At 43.0% G+C, this 19,739-nt stretch overlaps 1 protein-coding gene across 2 annotated transcripts in view; it reads left to right on the top strand.

Annotated features, from left to right (window-relative positions):
• Nucleotides 1–18,325: 18,325 nt before the first annotated feature.
• Nucleotides 18,326–19,739, top strand: part of EPC2 (enhancer of polycomb homolog 2) — a 110,534-nt gene continuing 109,120 nt past the window's right edge. The window contains exon 1 of one of the 2 annotated variants that reach the window (XM_057746275.1): nucleotides 18,326–18,752. In XM_057746275.1, the coding sequence (XP_057602258.1) occupies nucleotides 18,600–18,752 (153 nt within the window). In that variant the 5' untranslated portion in view covers nucleotides 18,326–18,599. The remainder of the gene's footprint in view (nucleotides 18,753–19,739) is intronic. The other variant, XM_057746276.1, reaches the window with a different exon arrangement.

A 19,739-nucleotide genomic window follows, 5' to 3' on the forward strand; every position in this document is an offset into this window, starting at 1 on the left:
AACACATCCTATGAACAATCCCTTTACTGTGTCCATCTTTTTCCTGCCAAGACCCCGACTCTAATACCCCCTAATAAACAAACATTGAACAAATCAAAAAGAGAAGTTTAGAGTAAGAAAAAATGAGAACATTTAAGGGCCCTTATTTGGAAAAGACGTTGACAGCAGATAGATTAGAGAAAATACTTTAGTTCCTATTTTGCTTACATCTTCATAAAGAAAATGATCTGTAACTCATTCAGTAAATGAAATTTTAAAATGTTTACTTTGTTTTGAATTTAGCCATGGATACAGAATGTGTGAGAAACTGGGAGTGGATGACTCCATGTTCCCCTAGCTTCTTCCTGTCCTGGGTTCCCTTAAGGGCTACAGGGCTGCTGCTTTTTGTGCAGGTGAAGTCCTGCCATCTAAACATGGTATCGTAACGTTTTTCCTGCAGCCCTTTATGTGAGCCTCAGCTCCTTCTGGGCTAATGTTAGCCTCCAAGGCACAGTTCTTGCAGATGACTCCACATCTGTATGTACCCATCCTCTCACACCCGCTTAGTGTCTCATCAGAGACTTTCCTACCACGTTAATTTCATAGCTGCTCTCCACTGTCTTTCAAGTATATGGAAAGAATGTTACTTACAAGTTCTCATCTCCCTTGAACTGCACCACTTCTTAGATACTTCTGGCCAATGGTTCATACCTATGTTTCCTCTGAATTTTTTTGAAGTTTGCTATTGAGGGCATCTCTGATCTCTGCATTCCGATTCTCTCTATTACAGTGTTTGTTTATGGGGGTACCTAATATGAACTAGGTACTGTGCTAAGGCATGCAACAGTGAGAACAATAGACCCAGTTTCCATTTTCACGGATCTTATAGACTAGGAGAAAAATAATAAGAAAATAGGCATGCTAATAAATATATAGTTGCCATCCTTGATACATATTCTGAAGTAATGGTATACAATGTTATAAGACTATCTAACGACATTTAATCCATTCTGAGGGGTCAAGGAAAGCCTCCAAGAGGTGGTGACACATTAGCTAAAATACGAAGGGTGAGCAGGAATCAGTTACATCAATGTCTCTCACGCAGGGGTGCTTTTGCCTCGAAGGGGACATTTGGCAATATCTTAAGACATTTTTGGTTGTCTCATTTGGGGTGGGGGTGTTGCTGGCGTTGAGTGGATAGAGGCAAGGGATGCTGCTGAACATCTTAAGATGCCCTGGAAAGCCCCACAACAAAGAATCATCTGGCCCCAAATATCCATTATACCAATGTTGAGAAACTTGAACTAAATAAATTATTCCAGCCAGAGGGAAGAACATGTGTGAAGATCTAGCTCACACCTAACCTGCACAGAGAAGGCAGGCAATATTGAACTGAACTTCCAGTTTAAATTGGTTGGTATATCACCTTTATTTTTCTTTCCTGTCATTACTCTGTTGGGTAAAATTCTGTTTTACAAGGCTGGGGTAAAAATGAATATGACAAAATCATTTCTTTCCAAAGTGTAACCAAAAGATTGATTCAGGCAAGAGAGTAAAATAGAGCTGATAGTTGTGAGAATTTTTCTTTCACTCTAGACTGCTTGAAAATAGAAAATGGCCTCTTCATCATGACTGGCAAGATGACTCCCTCAAAGTGGACATTTGTGGTTGGGGTCCCCATATGGTGACCTGAGTAGAGCTGGAATGAAAATTAATGTTGTTAGAAAGTAAATAGAAGAGGGGATAGAAAAAAAGGGCAAAAGGGAACGAAGATTTGTAGAGTACTTTCTAAAGTCAAGGCTTGTGGGTACATTATTCATTCATTTAACAACTATTTATTGGGCTTAACTGTCCTGGATACCCAGGCTTGGAAAAGTAAAAGGCTCAGGATCTAGCGCGGCAACAAGTCAGCAAACAAAGAGTGATAACACAATATGAATAGCGTCCCAATAGAGTTAATTTTGCATGAAGTGCTGAGAGAAAGACTGAATCCATGATTCCCTGGGTTGGGGGTGGGAAAGATGGGCGGGCACCCCCATCAGGATGTCTTCACTGAGGAGGCATTGATAGACATGAGACTTGAAGGTGGGCTGTGAGGATACTGAGTGGAGACTCCAGGGGACAGCACGTGAAAAAGCCAACTGTGAGAGAAAAAGGTGGGCGTGGAGTGCAGTGGGTGTGGGGTGTGGCTGAAAGGCTGTGACACTGGGGCCAGGGGTGGGGTGGTGAGGGATGGGGAGAAGTGGTAGAAGGGGAGGTCATGGAGGGCTGCATGCTGTGCTAAGGAAGCAAAGGAAAGGCACAAATAGATGTGCACGTTGACTCTGTTGAGAATGACCACTCTGGCACCATTGTGGAGACTGCATGGGAAGAAGGCAAGACTGAGCAAGAGCGTCTAGTTAGTAGACCAATGGAGTTAGGAGACCCGTAGGAGTCCAGGCAAAAGTATCTGATCACGGAGAAATGGTGCTGCATTTGGGAGCAGTTAGTGGGCAGGCAGCAGGAAAGAGGAATTCACTTTGCCTTTATTTTGAATGGTTTTAATTTTGCAAATTAAATCCATTGTTAATGACAATTAGAAAGTCAAGTACGAAATAAAACCCAGCAGAAATTTCAAAACAATGACAGTTTAACTTCTACTGTAGATCCTTAGAGACATTGTCACCTATAAATATACTCACCCTTAATTGTTTTCATCTGTGTAAAGCAATGTGCGGTGAGCTGTGCATTCTGGACCTCAGACCAGGATTGAATCTGATGCTTCAGGAATCAGTGGAGCTGGGAGGAAGGCCCTAATGTGGGCTTGAGAGGGGGAGCTGTGAAAACAAGGAATTTGAAATGGTGGCCCCAGTGTTCAGGCCAGAGGACAAAACTGTCAATCTATAGAAAACAGGGAAACCTGGAAGGTTGTGCTTAAAATTTTGTAATTGTAGCAAGTAAATTTAACAAAGTGAGTTACAGGTATGTAGTGTATACCAGTTACCAAATATATATATAGCTGGTGTACCAGATTACATCCCATTGTGTCAAAGAGCTAACTGGACTTTCCCTGGGTAGCAATGGGAACTTTCAGTGAAAGACCTCTGCATCTGATGCAGGTGATTTGTGCAAATCCCTCAGCCTGACACTCAAGGCCTTCCATCACTGGGCCCCAAACTACCAGTAAAAACTCCTTACGCTTGTACAGCTTTTTGTGTTTTGTATAGTATTTTCACACACTTTACTATATTTTATATTCACAGTAACTCTTGTGGGGTTGGCAGGCAGATATTTTGCCATCTGCAACAACAAAAACAGAATGAGAGAAACCAAGAACTTTGAACAAATAGTCATTAATAGGCAGGACCAGTACTGGAAGCTTTGTGGACTGTTTCTTAGGTCTTTCCACTTACCATGCTTCATCCTTCAGGTTCCTGATCTGGGAATGCACCCTCTCCTTTCCTCCTTCGTGTCTTTGCTCACACATCTCTTTCTGCCAAGAATGAACTTCTTGCCCCATTTCTACCTGTTCATATATTTTTTCAAGGATCAGGTAGTATTTCCCCCTAAAGCCTTCTCTGACATACTCCCAAGCTCATCAGCCAGAAGTAATCTCTGCATAGTTTCTCTCCCCATAGCATTTTTGTGTGGGTTTCTTAAGACACCTATCACTTTCTGTGTTGCACCACAGTTAACTGCATATATGTCTTGTCTCCTTTACTAGGCAATAGGCACCAAAGGCATATACGTTCTCATCCTTGAATCATGATAGCAACTTAGTAGAAAGCACCACTAACTTGGTAGGAAGTGGATAGTGTAGCAGGCATCATCGACTGTTCGAATGACTGAAGGACATAAAAAAGCAAAAGTCCCAAGGACGTGGTCTTTGGAAAAGAAACTGTTTCTAATATTTTCCACCCTGCCCAACATCCCCTCTTATTCCAGTGTTGTGAGCATAAACACACTCTAGAAAAGTTCAAAGATTCCCAAGTAGGGTACCTTCTGTTTAATTTTAATGAGAGTCCTCTAATTTCTTACACAGAGTCAACCAGGGAAGAGCATCAAACTTGAGTCAAGATATACAGAAAATCAGTATAATGTTTGGGAGCCTTGGACTTTTAACTTAAACCATCTCTGACTAAGAACAAGAATTCTTGTCTCATGTCCCTCAGAATGCAGGAGGAAAGCCAAGAGAGGGCTATCTCATAGTCTGGAAAAGAAAGAGTCTTGTTGACAATGGCTTCCTGGATCTGATATTTGGAAAAAGAAAATGTATAGAGTGCAATGGGGCATGGAAATTGGGATTAGGCCCACAAGACACTAGAAAATTTATCTCAAACTCACAGCTTGGTTTTCTTGTCTATGATTTTTTTTTTTTTTTTGGCGTGCCATACATCTTGCAGGATCTTAGCTCCCTGACCAGGGATCGAACCCAGGCCCACAGCAGTAAAAGCGCCTAACCACTGGACCGCCAGGGAATTCCCATCTTGTCTATGATTTTTAATGGGTGGCCCCGAAATTCATTCTGTGCTCTTTCCATTGATTACACATACTACATATTTTTTTAATGTTCAAACAAAAACAATATAGAACTCAACTCACAAACTCTTGGTCCTGCCTGCTAATGGCTCTTTGGTCAAAGCACTCAGTTTCTCTCATTCTCAGTTTATTTTATTGCAGATGGCAAAATACCTACCTGCCAATTCAACAGGGTTACTGTGAATATAAAATACAATAAAGTATGTGAAAATGGCATATAAACTACAAAATGCCACACAATCAAGTTTCTTATTTTTAATCAAATAACCTGATTAAAAAATGGGCAAAGAACTTGAGTAGGCATTTCAACAAAGAAGATATACAAATGTCTGAGAAGCATGTGAAAGCTGCTCAACATCACTAATCATTAAGGAAATACAAATCAAAACCACAGTGAGGTATCATCTCACACCAATCAGAATGACTACTATTAAAAAAAACAACAACAGAAAATAAAAGGTGTTAGCAGGGATAAGGAGAAATGGAAACCCTTGTGCACTGGTGGTAGGAATGTAAAATGGTACAGCCCCTATAGAAAACAGTCAGAGTTTCCTCAAAAAAATTAAAAATAGAATTACCATATGACTTAGCAACTCCTCTTCTGAGTATGTACTCAAAAGAATCTAAAGCAGAGTCTCAGATATTTGTATTCCCATGTTCACAGCAGCATTATTCACAATAGCCAAGATATAGGAGCAACCCAAGTGTTTATTGATGGGTGTTTTTATTCCACATATAATGGAATATTAGTCAGACTTAAGTTTAAAAAAGGAGATTCTGACACATGCTAGGAGGTGGATGAACCTTGAGGACATTATCCTAAGTAAAATAAGTCAGTCACAAAAAGACAAATACTGTATGATTCCACTTATGTGAGAGTAGTCAAATTCATAGAAACAGAAAGTAGAATGTTGGCTGCCACAGACTGGGGGGAGGAGAAACAGGAGTTGTTATTTAATGGGTATAGAGTTTCAGTTTTGTAAGATGAAAAGTTCTAGAGACTGGTTGCACAACAATGTGAATATATGTAGCAACACTGAACTGTATGGTTAAAATTAATTTTAATTTAATTTAAACTATACAACTAAAGTACATTTAATTTTTAAAAATTAAAAATCAAAACAAAAATGTAGAACTGTGTGAAATCCAAGGAAATTTCAGGCTGTTGTTAATTTTCCTGATTGACTTCTCTGTCTGAGAAGATGGTAAAAGCTGGATGCTAATATTCTTATTAATTTTGTTAATTGAGTAAAAGGAGGTAATACTTACTTTACAGGTCCTGTATAGTTCTCTACTCAATAGCACTTAATTCGTCACAAACACTAGGTATAGGACAGAAAAGGAAGGGAATGCTTATGTCTTGTAGGGGGTGGGGTGGGAGGAAACATTGTAAACTTTATGAATTGCAATAAAATGCAAGGTGAGCAGTGCAAACAACATGGGTCAATAATGTGGACTTTTAAAGATGGTTATAGGATTAAATATAGGCAAAGGCCATGTCTTTCTTCCTTGCCAGTCCGTGCTCAGCTCTCAGATCAGGCACAGAAGATAATCAATGGTCAGGTATTAAATGAATTAAAAGTGCCTTGTACAGTGCCTGGTAAATGACACAGTGCCCGATAAATGATGCCGCTCCATAAGAATTAGTTCTCTCCTCCCCCTTCCTCCCCTCCTGCAGCTCCCCCCCTTCTTCCCTCCTTCTGTGGAATATCACCATAAAGGCTGATACCTTGTGTCCAAGAAGAAAGATTTCTATCCTAAGAACTGGTATGCCTTAATTCTATATCCTATTCTCATCTTGTTTACGTGTTCAGAGAAAAATTTTAAATATTTTTTCCCCATGTAACTCGGGGGCTCGTAGATATAGGTTATGATAATAATAAAGCCAATGTTTTAATCCACTCAAACTGTTTAAATTTTTAAAAAGCTTTCTTGTAGTTTCTTTAAATCATGATAAAAATAAATAAATCCTTAACACTCAGGAAGTTTCAGAGACCAGTAGTTTAATTTAAAACATTAACCTTGGACTTCCCTAGTGGTGCAGTGGTTAAGAATCCGCCTACCAATGCAGGGGACATGAGTTCGAGCCCTGGTCCAGGAAGATCCCACGTGCTGTGGAGCAACAAAGCCTACGTGCCACAACTACTGAAGCCTGTGTGCCTAGAGCCCGTGCTTCTCAACAAGAGAAGCCACTGCAATGAGAAGCCTGTGCACCACAACAATGAGTAGCCCCAGCTCTCTGCTACTAGAGAAAGCCCAAGAGCAGCGACAACGAAGACCCAACATAGCCAATAAATAAATAAATTTTTTATTTTATTTATTTATTCATTTATTTATTGTTGTGTTGGGTATTCGTTGCTGCACATGGGCTTTGTCTAGTTGTGGCAAGCGGGAGCTACTCTTCATTGTGGTGCACGGGCTCCTCATTGCCTCGGCTTCTCTTGTTGTGGAGCACAGGCTCTAGGCGCATGGGCTTCAGTAGTTGTGGCTCACGGGCTCTAAAGCACAGGCTCAGTAGTTGTGGCACACAGGCTTAGTTGCTCCAAGGCATGTGGGATCTTCCTGGAGCAGGGATCGAACCCGTGTCCCCTGTATTGGCAGGCAGATTCTTGACCACTGAGCCACCCAGGAAGGCCAATAAAAATAAATTTAAAAAATAAGATAAAATAAAATACTGTTAAGCATCTCCTATGTGTTGGGAACCTGTGCCAGGTGATGAGGATACAAAGTTGAAAAGATAATTCACTACTTTTGAGAAGCTTAGTATCTAACAAAAAAAACAAAACATTAACCTCTTTCTAAGTTCATATTTACCATTCAGACTACCTTTGATAATGAGCTAACAAATACAGTACGAAATTTGGCAGCCATTTAATTCTGACTCTAGACAAGATTCTTTTAGTTGTAATTTTTTAAAATATTTATTTATTTTTATTTTTTTGGCTTCTTCGGGTCTTAGTTGCAGCATGTGAGCTTAGTTGCTCCACGGCATGTGGGGATCTCAGTTTCCTGACCAGTGATCAGACTGGCGTCCCCTTCATTGCAAGACAGATTCTTTAACCACTGGACCACCAGGGAAGTCCCTGATGAACTCAGTGACAAGAACAAGGACGCAGATGCAGAGAATGGACTGGAGAACTCGAGGTTTGGGAGGGGGTGGGGGGTGAAGGGGAAGCTGAGATGAGGGGAGAGAGTAGCACAGACATATGTATACTACCAACTGTAAAATAGATAGCCAGTGGGAAGTTGTTGTATAACAAAGGGAGTTCAACTAGAGGATGGAAGATGCCTTAGAGGACTGGGACGGGGAGGGTGGGGGGACTTGAGGGAGGGTGGGGGGGGACTTGAGGGGGTGGAGTCGAGGGAGGGAGGGAATATGGGGATATGTGTATAAAAACAGATGATTGAACTTGGTGTGCCCCCCAAAAATAATAAATAAATAAAATTAATTTTAAAAAAAAGGACAAAAAAATCACTTATTCTGGATGCTACAAACTTTATTATAATTTATGCCTAGCCTTATTTATCTTGAAACATTATAGAAGAGGAATATGGCTTCTTTTTATTCTGTATAATTTTAGAACTAAAATAAGCATTGCAGATAACCCCCTTACTTTACAGTGAGGACAGTGAGACTGGAGAGGTTGCATGACTTCTTCAAGTTCTCAGGGTAGCTAATGCCAGGGCCAGATAGGGATACAGACCTCCTGACTCCTGAATTAGGATTCTTCAAACTATATTACTTCACTGTATTCAATGAAACAGTCCAGGGAAGAAGCAAACAAAACCAGATGAGCAGCGAATAGATGGAGAATCAGGGTAGGAAGCAGAGGAAGGGAATAACCATGAATACTGGATGCTCATTATTTACAAAGACCATTGGTGGGAAATTAAGACAATAGTTGTTCCAATCCTGGGTTTGTTGTAAGTTCTTTAAATGCAGCATCTTTTAGTTGGTGGAAACAAACTTGGATGATCGCAGGCTCAGCCCAAGATCTCTGCCTGTCTTCTCTTGACTCCTGATAACCTCTGTCTATTAACCATGACTGTAGAAAATTAGGTGGCATGATCTGTGTGCTACAATTAAAGGGGCACAGTGAGACCTCACACTGTGTTGGAACATGGCTTGAGGCTTATGAAATTGACAGGATTTTCTTTCTTCTCTTTTCCTTATGACCCTCCATCTAACCTCCCCATTCCTGCCCATGCCTAGAGGAAAAAAAAAAAAATTACAGGAGGAAGATAGAGCCAAGTGAAAAATGAAGATGGGAGAATGGGAGGGGAGACAGAGGGAGAGCAGGAGGAAGATGAAAACTAGAGAAAAGAAAAGAGGAAAGAGAAAAGAGAACCAATGGGATGAAGCTGTATAAAATACTCGAATGCAGAATCACCTGGTATATTTTGTTAAATGTACATTTCTGGACCACGTTCCAGATCAGCCAAATTGAAATCTATGGGAGTAACATCATTTAAAAGTAAATGAAAAGCTTTTTGATGAAATGATTACTCTCCTTTTTGTTAATTTGATTTCAAATTTTATTTTGATTTCAAATTTCAAATCCATTTGCTTCTTTAAAGCTGGCAAAAAAGAAATATTCCATTTATTTGCTTTAAAAGCTTTTCTTTTTTATTCTACACAACTGCTGATAACATTACTCTACACAAAGAAGTTGTACTTTCACACACATCAAAGAAGCTCAGAGATACAGCACCTTCCATCAAAAGGATGTGCTCTAATGAGAGTAGCAGGGTAATGTCAAAGCCGTCCTCTTGTGCCAGAGGCACCGGAGCTGTGGGTGCAGGAAAACCCACACTCCACGTAAGGCAGTGTGCTCCTTGTCTTTTCCTTCGGGGCCATTTGTTGCAACGTTTTCTAAATTACAGGTCTTTTGTTCACCATTAGGCTTTTGCTTATTTGCACTTGGTTAAAGTCAGAATATTGCCTGCCATGTTAGCAGTCCCATTGGAAGGTCCCGTCACATGTTGTCTGCAGGGTCAAATTTGTTTCTACTGTGTCCATGGTCAAATCTCTGTATGACAGAACCTGCTGTGCTAAATGACTTTTGCAGGGTGTCTACACCTGAGTGCACAAGTGGAGTTGGGTATTTTATGACATGTCCCCATCAAGCTGTTCCTGAGGGGATGGTGGTTGCAGTTTAGAAGCATGCCAGTTGCCTGGTATATTAGTCATGGCCATGTTGGGAATGCATATTGAAAGGACCTGCTGTGTTGTGATCATGTTGTCTAATCATATTGAATAGTGCCTACTGGGTAAGTGATCATGTTGTGTATCCGTGTCTAGCTGGGCCTGCTGTGATAGTGATCACGTTGTGTGTAATTGTGCGGCCGCCCTGGGAATTTATTGCTATAGATCAGGCAACAGGGCAGAGGAGAAGTCAATAATTGTGCCTGCTCTAGGCTCTTAGCTGTACTATCGAGAGCAAGCACCCTTCTAGGGTGGGAAACAAATCTTTGGTTTGCAGATGGAAACAAAGTTGACATTCTCAATTCTAAGCATTTTGGGGGCTATTCCTACTCTTCTTACTATTTCATATAATGGCAAATTATTTCTAATTAGAATAAGGTGACTCTAAAAGTGATGATTTCTGTACAGACTACAGCCTATATTAAAATTAACAACTAAAATCAAGCTTGAATATTCTCAATCTTATTCAGATAGAATGCCTTCTGAGCTGTTCATAAATTTGTAATAATGAAAAAGAAATATCTTGTCAGAGAACACAGTGCCGAGAGGGATGTTTATTGTTCTTTTTGGCTAAACTCTTGTCTGAAGAATTTTCTTATCTCTCAGGAGTTAGGCAATGTGGGTAAAATTAAGGCTACCTGTCTTATGCTCCAATATTATCCTCTTGATTAAGTTATATCAATGGATCATAAAGAGGAGAGAAGGTCAGTAAGTGATGGGACTGGCTTAAAAGCACAATTAGTAAGCAGTATACACACTCCCAAATCACTGTGATCCTTCAAAGTGGAGACTTGGACAAGCTTACTATAATTATGGAACTCTTCTTTTGGAAAAAGGCCTTCAGAAATAGTTTACAAATCATGCAAGCAAACCAGTATCATTACCTCCTTCCTGCGTGACCAAAACAAAAACAAAAACAAACTACCCCAATGGCTTGGTCACTTTTAGTCACCAGGTTTGACTCTGAGGAATGTCAGGCTCTTTACAAAGCCAAGGCAGGGCATACCTTAGGGTAGATGTAGTCTAACAGATTTGTTGAAGACAATCAGACAAACTTTGCTTTCAAACATCATTTGTAAGTTCTTTTGGAAGGCCTCCCAGTATGTTAGGAATTCTATCCTTTATAATCTTACTTGGGAAGGTGGTAGCATTATTGTACAGATGAACATCAACTCAGACACAAGTGAGCTCATGGATTATGATGAGATTTTTTCATGCATAAGTAGCCCATCTCTGTATGATTTTGAACAGGAAATAATTGTGTTGCTGTTTAGATTGACACTTGAGCTTTTAAAAATTAGTCTTAGAATTTCCTAAAATAAGAATTGAATAGAAACAAGGAAGAGGAGGAGTGAGGGAGGATAAGGGGAAAGAAGGAAGGAAAGGCAGATCCTTCTCCTCAAATCTGGGTCTTAAGGTCACGTGATACATAGTTATTGAAGAGAACTTTTGGAAAATGAAAAATAAACTTTTCAGAGGGTTTGATTAAGTATTTAGATATAAATGTGTCCATCCTTAATAAAGATAGGAGCCTCACACTTTGAAAGATCTAATATTATTTCTTTGGCAGTGCCCTATAGCCATGATGATTTGAATAATAGTTCCACATGCCTGGGACCCAGACAGGGCCAGGGAATGAGGTGAGACGGGGGGTGGGGGTGGGAGGAATGTTCTGTTTAGTTTAGTTTTAAATTAAAGAATTTAAAGTAAACCATAAGCCAGAGTAGAAATGCAGGGTTTCATGTTATATGTGCTACAGTTCTAATTGTATCTAATTTTAATCATCTCAAGCCATGGAAATAAAAAGGCAGAGTGCAGAGAAAAGAAATATAATGGTAGTTTTAGTGTTAATTGGGCCTCTGCTATTTACCAGGCACTGTTAGCCAATTTGTACATGTTATCTCATTTAGATCCATTTCACAAATACACTTGCAGAGGTTAAACAATATAGCAAGAGTTGTAGAATATATGGAGACAAGCTTGGGTTCTCTCCCAAGCCCAAGTGCTCCCTTAAATGACTAATTTTTTAGAAGGAGAGTTTAAATTTATCTAGAATTATTATTATTATTATTATTATTATTATTATTATTATTATTTAACCAATACAGAGGGGTTTATGAAGTGAGAAGTAATGATTTCTCTCTACCACCACCCCTTTCCCTTCAGTCTCATTTCCCTCACTAGAGGGAATATTTCAGTAGAATAGTCCAGGCTTGTCTCTGCCTAAAATAGGTTTCAAATGTTGTTTTCTTTGGTTAACCACTCAGGCACATTTTAAACAGCTGGAGCTATTGCATATATGGGTTGAAACACACTATTGGGGCCATCTCATCCCATGAAATAGAGAAGTCGTAAGAGAAAGGACCAAGAAGGTCAGCAGAGTCTACAAGCAGCAAGCTCTAGACCAAGCTATAGCTGCCCCCAAACTTAGTGGAGGGCATCTGCGTGGTGGGGGAAATTGGCCTTCAAACTGCTGTCCATTTTCACAGTCCCTTTGTCCATGGAGTCCCATTAAGCTGTCCTAAAATGCCAGGGTCATCTGTAGGCATGGGCCTGTGTACCAGCCCTAGAGGGGAGTGCCCACTGCTGTGAAGGACTGTGGGAATGGGGAAGTGTGGAAGATGGGGAACTTGGTACAAAAGCATCTATACACAAAGCTAGAAAACAAAGCTGGCAAACAACAGCTATTGCCACCAGCTAGAGGACAGCCTTCATGTGGGTGCAGTATGCAGGAACACCCTTTCTCCACCCCACCTCCCCACGCCACTGAGAGAGTGATGCACATCTTGTTTATGCAAATACAAAATTACCTCTAGGCCCAGCTAGTGGATGCACCTGTAGCTCACTGCAAGAGCAGGAGGGACAGCTGGTCCCTGTTAAGCTCCTTTCTTTCCAGAAAAGGACGTTAACCCTATCCTCCACAACACAGTCATTTAAGGCTGCCCTTAATTGGGCACTTAGAAGAGCCACACTTCAGGCAATTGCAATAGAACCACAATGTTGAGCTCTCAGTCACGGAGTTTATCAGGATACAGTTGAGAGGAAAACACTATTCAGGGAGAATTGCTTGGAGGTCAAGGAGTCCATTCATGCTCTGGGATCTGCATGGAGTGTGGCTCATGGTCTCAGACATGCAGGTCCATTCTAATTCTTGCAGGATTGTTTATGCTGGATTGCATATGAGGCCATCGGCTTATGTGGAGAGTTACTATAGGAAACAGCCTGAGGATGCCTCCTTTTGTGTCTATTGTAAGGGTACTGTGAGGTACCTTTCATACCACCTAGTTGCTCTGTTTATAAACTCTTGGATATTCTGATTCGGGCCAGGAAGAAATTTTAAATCTTCTGAGCATTCATTTTATATGATGGACATTGTGACCTGTGAAGCTGACAAGGTTTGCTATTTTCACACAACTAGGAAACTTCACATTCCTAGGAAACCTACAGCCCAAATGTTATCCTAGCACATTTTAGCTACTCTCAAAGCGCATCTGAAATCCCTTCTGAAACAAGATAAAGGGTGTAGGTGAGCCAGTAAATAGGTAATTAGTGTATTTTATTTCAATGGTTTCTGTTTCTTCCTCTGCCAAAGTCACCATTAATAGCTGATGAAAGACAAGCAGAGCTGTTTTCCAATTTGGAGACAAAGTTATTTCCCTTTCTGGCTCCTAACAAGTCACTCTGGAGTTTAGAGGGCTCTCAATATGTTGATACCAGGACATTTTTTTTAGGAAACAGGCCGTTTTGTTCTTGGGAACACAAAGATAAGGTCAACAAGGTGTGGCTGTTAGTAAATCAATTCACCGATTTTCTTTAATTTAGGATTCCAACTGCATATTCCATCCACAAATCTGTGTTTATAAACATCAGTCGGTGGTAGGAGAGGGAGAGAAAAAAAAAAAAAACAAGTAAAGGAAACCACATTTAGAATAGCAACCCAAGGTTCCTAACAATGGACGCCTCTCAGCTAACACTTTGGACCCCAGTGAGCTCAGTGCTCTGAGCCTGCTTCACTTGTCTGAGATGTGCCAGCACATCAGTGAACCTGAACTGCCCTCACAGGGGGAGAGAAACCACCTTCCAAGTTAACTTTCAGAGATGCTTGAGGAGAAAAGGATGTGTCAGTGGAGGAGGCCAGGGAAGGCAACTGAGAAGAATGGATGTTATAGGAGGCCTGAACCAACAGGAGGTGTGCACCTGCAGCCCTGATCCCCCAGAACCTCCACTCCAATTCCCTACTGAAAATAACATGAAAGGTCCAGCCAGTTCCATGAATGTAGCGTGGCTTCAGCTGAATGGCAGCTGTTCTGAATAGAAAGTGTGGAATTTCCCAAGGGCAAGGTAGCTGGATTGGAAAGGATCCTATTTTACCTCCTGTGGCCTTGCTCCAACAATTGTTTCTCTGTTTCAAACTCAGCATTTTATTGACATAAGTAGAATCATAATCATCACCTCCATGGAACCCAGAGCCTCTCAAAAATCCAGAGTCCTGAAGTTAAATCTACGTAGCTTACTTGCTGTTTGGACACAGGTAATTGTCCTTGTCAGATTCATTAGCTCTGTCACAAGAGCTTTACCTATTTCTGGTATCTCCATCCAGAAGCTTGAGTGAGGAGTGTCAATCTATTCCATGTGTGGGACATTGGGTGTGTTTTCCGGTCAGGGTGAGGCAACAAATGAGACAGGCTGTCGGCATGATTCAAAATTGAGTGTCGTGGACCCTCTGGAGCTGTGTTTCCAAATCTGTTTCCTTCAATTACATCTGTCTCATTTTTCCTTGCTTAATAAAATACAGAGCTTATGGGCTGATTAATTTTGAGTCTATCTGGATCCGTTGTGGAACTTGGGAAGTAAATCGTCAGCTTATACACAAGGTGGCACCCTGTGATTCCAACCAGGTCTGAGAGGAGCGTTGCTGCTAAGAGACAGAACCACAGCCACCAATTTTTATTTCGCATCTGGTTTTCCCACTGTGGGGAGTATATAGGTGGAAGAAGGTGTTTGGCATATCACCTCTGAGTGCAGCCTCTGTCCCCATGTCTCAAAGATTCCAAGTTGCCTCAGTAAAGGGCACTGGAACCAGGGGGCTGATTCCAGTTGATTGTAATGAATGCAGACCCCACATTCAGATTACGTATGGAAAACAAGGAAGCTTTATTGGTACTGGGCTCATTCCTGGGAACACAAGGGGGAGGGGTGAGGATGCAGTTCACATACCAACCCAATTAACTTTCAATTGGGTTTGCTGAAATAAGGAGCCAATTAGAAAGAACGTGACATTTACAAAACTCTGGAGTAGTTGAATAGCAACTGTTTACTAGTTTTAAAGTTCCTTTCAAAAAGTAATTTGTTCATTATTTTGAAGCTGCCTGCCCTGATCATAGTATGGGGAAGTGGAAACTGGAATATAATCTCAATTCTTACAGTTACTTGAACTTTATTCTAATTTAGACTACATTTAGAAGTAGTTTTATTTTGATATGGCTTTAAAAACTATTTCTAATTCTTGGGTGTTTATATATTACATTTGCTTGGCCAAGTGCATGTCCTTTGGAATTGGTCCAGAGCATATTTGAAGTGGACTGATTTCAGAATGACTGTATTCATTGCATTGTACATGGAAATTAAAATAGACTATTAGGCTGCACAATCATTTGAAACAGGTTTTGATAAAGACATTTTATAACAGGCTCTACTTCAAAAGTTGAAAAATATTTTCTGGTTTTAGCACTAACAAGTGTATGGGTATTCAACAAATAGATTAGAAATAAACTTTATGAAAAATAATATTTGTATACAAGTAAAAGCTACTTTCCAAATGTGAAACAGAGGCATTCTGGTTTGGGCACTGAATCTGAAGCCAAGAAAACACAGGCTGTGCCTCGCTTGAAAAGTGTATTGTGTTATTTGCCTCAGACTGTTTTATTCCCAGCTCTATAATCATTGCCTACAAGGCAAGAGGAAAATGGAGATTTTAGGGAAAAATCTGCTACATGGTCAAACAAAACAACAACTGCTACAGTAATAGAATTTCAGGTTTCAAAAAAGTTTCTTTGAATTGCTTTAATTGGTTGTAAAATTCCTAGGCCCAAAGAGAGGAAGCTGAAGAGCCAGTTAGGCCATAAGAGCAGCTATTGGCAGCAATGGCTAGGTCAGGAAACAGGTTAATAAGATACGTGAACTCCAAGCTGGAGTGGAATGGGGTCGGTATCACTGATTTCTTCAGGGAATATCAGTCAACATATATATTGTAGGTGCCGGCTATGTGTAAGGCACAGGACTAGGGACAGAAGCGGTCAACAGAGCAGATGTTCCTACCCTCTGTGAAGCTGTCGCATCCTTAGGCTCTGGGTTATACTCTGTTAGCCATTGGTTGGAAGGTTCAGTAATTTGAATCAGTGACTTTAGAATGTAGAATGGTCAATAAATTGAAAAGCTTGGATAACAGGGTGGCATTGCTGAGAAAACAAGAGTTTTGGAGTCAGGCTAGACCTGGATTTGAACCCACTTCTGCAAGTTATTAGTGCTGAAACTTGGCAAACTGTCTGAGCCTCAGTTTCCTTATTTGTAAAATTATAATATGTCTTCACAGGGCTGTAATGAGAATTAAGTGGAATTCAATTAAAATATAATTAATTGAGATAATAAAGTACCTCTAGAGTGGCTGGTATATTGTAGATACTCCTTTCTTGTAGATTTCCTTTCTTGAGACAGTAGCAATAAATACAGGGACTAGAAGAAACCTATCATTTCTGAACCTGAGAAGTGCCAGATGAAAGTCCTGGATGACTCATTTCTGCAACCATTGCTTCCCCCCACCCCTCTCAGGCTTGACTTCAGTGCTGACCCCCTCCCAACAACATCTTATTCCTCCTTGAAGAGAACTGGAACTGTTCCAGAGGGTAGCACTCTGATCAGGACATGCTCATGAGCCTGAGGAAGGTATTGCTTACAAGAAGTGAGTCACTGCACCTCCATTGTTTCCAGCAACAAAGTGGATGGAAAAAACTCAAGCCCCACTAAACAATGCCTGAATTCTTGCTGGGCCAAAGGGGTTAGACTATGCCATGCAGTCTATATCCACCATTTTGCCTTCAAAGGGGGGTGGTGGAGAGAAAAGGGAAGAGGATAAGCAGGAAGAGAGGAAGAAATAGATGAAAAGGGGAGGAAATGGAGGAAGAGATGGAGCTTTGATGTCTCATAGAAATTGTATGAATAGGTTTTTTTTTTCTCTTCTGGATGTCAGCAAACCATTTACTTTTCTTCTGAGCTAGGCAAAATATTTATCAATTATTAGAAAATGGCAAGATGTGTTACAGCCTTCCTAGGGATTTTGTAGGAAAACTGTAATGCTTTAAGTCTAATCAAAAAATTCAGCTAAAGGAGGTTGACGTCAACAATAGCTGATACTTAGTTGCGTCAACTGGATTTTCTCTCCTTTACAACTTTCTCTAAACGGTTCAGGCTAAATAAGTCTCCTTTCTCTGAACTCTCGCGGCAATTATGGCCTGTACGACTCATCTGCTAATTAATCATGTTCTACTGTCTTGTGTCATCATCTATATAGTTTTCTTCAAGTGATAAAGTTTTTTTTTCTTTTTTGCTGTCATTTATCATTCCAGCTGCGCTGTTCTTCAACTGTTTAAATCTCTGTTATTCATCTTTCCAACCTTTCTGTCTTTCCATCAGTGTGAAAGCTGCACGAGGGCAGGAACTTTGTATCTCAAACTTCTTTGCGTTTTCCACAGCACCAATATTTTACACAGATCGGCCACTTTGGAAATGTGTGCTGCCTTGGTTAAATTTTATAAGCTCAATTTTTAAGAACTCCAATATTTTTGAAATCAGAAATATCTATCACCCACTAAATAATTCTATGAAGTTTGGGTGACAGGTTCAAGTGCACGTGTTGCATCTGGCAGCTTCAAACGTTAATGCTCACTGCCCTTAGCATCCTGCCGGCGAAAGCGAGGATGCCTTACCTTGGAGAGCTCTTTCGGTCAGGTACTAAAGAGAGGATGCGGGGAAGAGGGCTGGGACTGCGTAAGCGTTTTCCCGGCGAGCGAGACCCGACAGGTCCGCGCCCCTTGGACTAGGTAGAAGGAATGGACCTTGCGCACCTCCCAGGGATGTGCGAATTGGCGGATGCGAATTAGTCGGCGCTCGGGGCGCCTTGGGGATAAGCGCTTTATAAGTACAGGCTTGGTGGGGCAGTTGCGGCTCCGGCTGACATCTTCCCTGCTCACAGACTTCTGCATGTTCGCGCTGCTCAGCGCGACTGTGTTTTGCCCGGCGCCGTCCTCCCGGGCACCCCGCGAGCCGGGTGTCGCGGCCGCGGAGGCAGAGGCGCACGCTCGGGGGCGCGGGCTGACTCGCGCACCTGGCACCTGCCACACGGCGAGAGCGCCGGCCGCCGAGCGGAGGGCCGCCGCCGCCCCCTCTCCCCCGAGGGGCCCGAGGCTGAGCACGCTCCCGCGGGCCGGCCGCGCCGCGGAGAGAGTGGGTGGGCAGGCGAGGGAGGGGAAGGGAGAGGAAGGAGGGAGGGAGGGAGGGAGAGGGCGAGGCGCGTCCCCGCGGCGGGGGCGCGCTCTCGCGCGGGCTGCCGGGATCGCTCGCCGCCGCTGTGGTAATGTCCGCCATGTTGGCCATGGCGCAGGGAGCGGATCGGGCGGGCGAGCGGCGGATCTAGTGTGTGGAAGCGGCCGCGGGCGGCGGGGGGCTGTTTTCGGGCGGGGTGGGCGCCCATGCTGTGGCCGGGGGCAGTGAGGAGGAGGAGGAGGAGCGGGCCGGCCGCGCTGCACTAAGGAAGGAGGTGGAGGAGGCGGCGGGAGTCCTCCCCCCCTCCCCGCCCGCCCCGCCGCCGCCGCCCGGGCTGTTCCTGTAAGGCGGGGAGACAATGAGTAAACTCTCCTTCCGAGCGCGGGCGCTGGACGCCGCCAAACCGCTGCCTATCTACCGCGGCAAGGACATGCCTGATCTCAACGACTGCGTCTCCATCAACCGGGCCGTGCCCCAGATGCCCACCGGGATGGAGAAGGAGGAGGAATCGGTAGGGACTCGAGTGTTTATTACCCCCCCTTCCCTCCTCCCCCCTCCCCTTTGTCAGTCGGGCCTCGCCATTCACAGAGCGCTTTACGCTCGCTGGAGGGCGCCGCTGCCGCTCCAACGCATGGGACCCTACGCCGGCGGAGTAGCGTAAACCCTCTCGGTCGGCGCAGCGCCCGCCCGCGGCCGCCATGTTGTTGCGTCCCAGTGTTGTGATTAGCTCGCAGCGCCGCTTACGCTGCCGTAAGGGGGCCTTGCCGTAAGCGGCGGCCGGGAATGGCGCAGGGGATGTTCTGGCCGCACTTGGCGTACGGCCTCTGTTTACCTTTTTTTTTTTTTCGTTTTACCCCGGCGCGGGATTAATTAATCGGCGAGGGATCGTTTGACAAGGAAAGATTTCCCCCCCTTTTAGATTTAGTTTTGCATTGTGTTCTTTTTGACATGACTCGTGGAAAGTAAAGCGCTTTCAAAACAAACATCATCTTCCTCCTAGCAAGGTAATCCTCGCTCCCCGGCTCGCGTCGGTGCAGCGGGATGGAGGTGGTGCAGCGCTGCGGCGGGGGAGGGCGGGGGCCGCGACTAGCAGCAGGCTGTAGCGTTAGCTCTGACCGGCTAGCTCCGCGGCCGGGAGCGAGTCGGTTCTGCCTGCCTAAGCCGGGACGGCGCCCGCTCAGTGCGCAGCGTTAGGAAGAGACCGGGGATGTTCAGCTACGAGCAGCCGGCGCTGCGCTGTCCTCGAGCTGCGTCCCAGAGAATTGTCATCGGCGGTGGGGTGGGGGGTGTCTTTTAGAAGTTGAGTATCTGTTGTTTCCACATTGACAGCTGCATCTTTGATAATAACAGCAGTTTAGGGCAAACATGCCTTTTCCCCACGATGGGCTAAATTTTGAATACGGTTGAATTTCACCTGACTTGACAGTGTTCATGACTCTGGAGTGGTGTTACTTGCGTGCGAAGTTCATAGTAACTGCATCCTCAAGAATTTCTTCAA

Source organism: Hippopotamus amphibius, chromosome 8, assembly GCF_030028045.1.
Source record: "Hippopotamus amphibius kiboko isolate mHipAmp2 chromosome 8, mHipAmp2.hap2, whole genome shotgun sequence".
NCBI lineage: Eukaryota > Metazoa > Chordata > Mammalia > Artiodactyla > Hippopotamidae > Hippopotamus > Hippopotamus amphibius.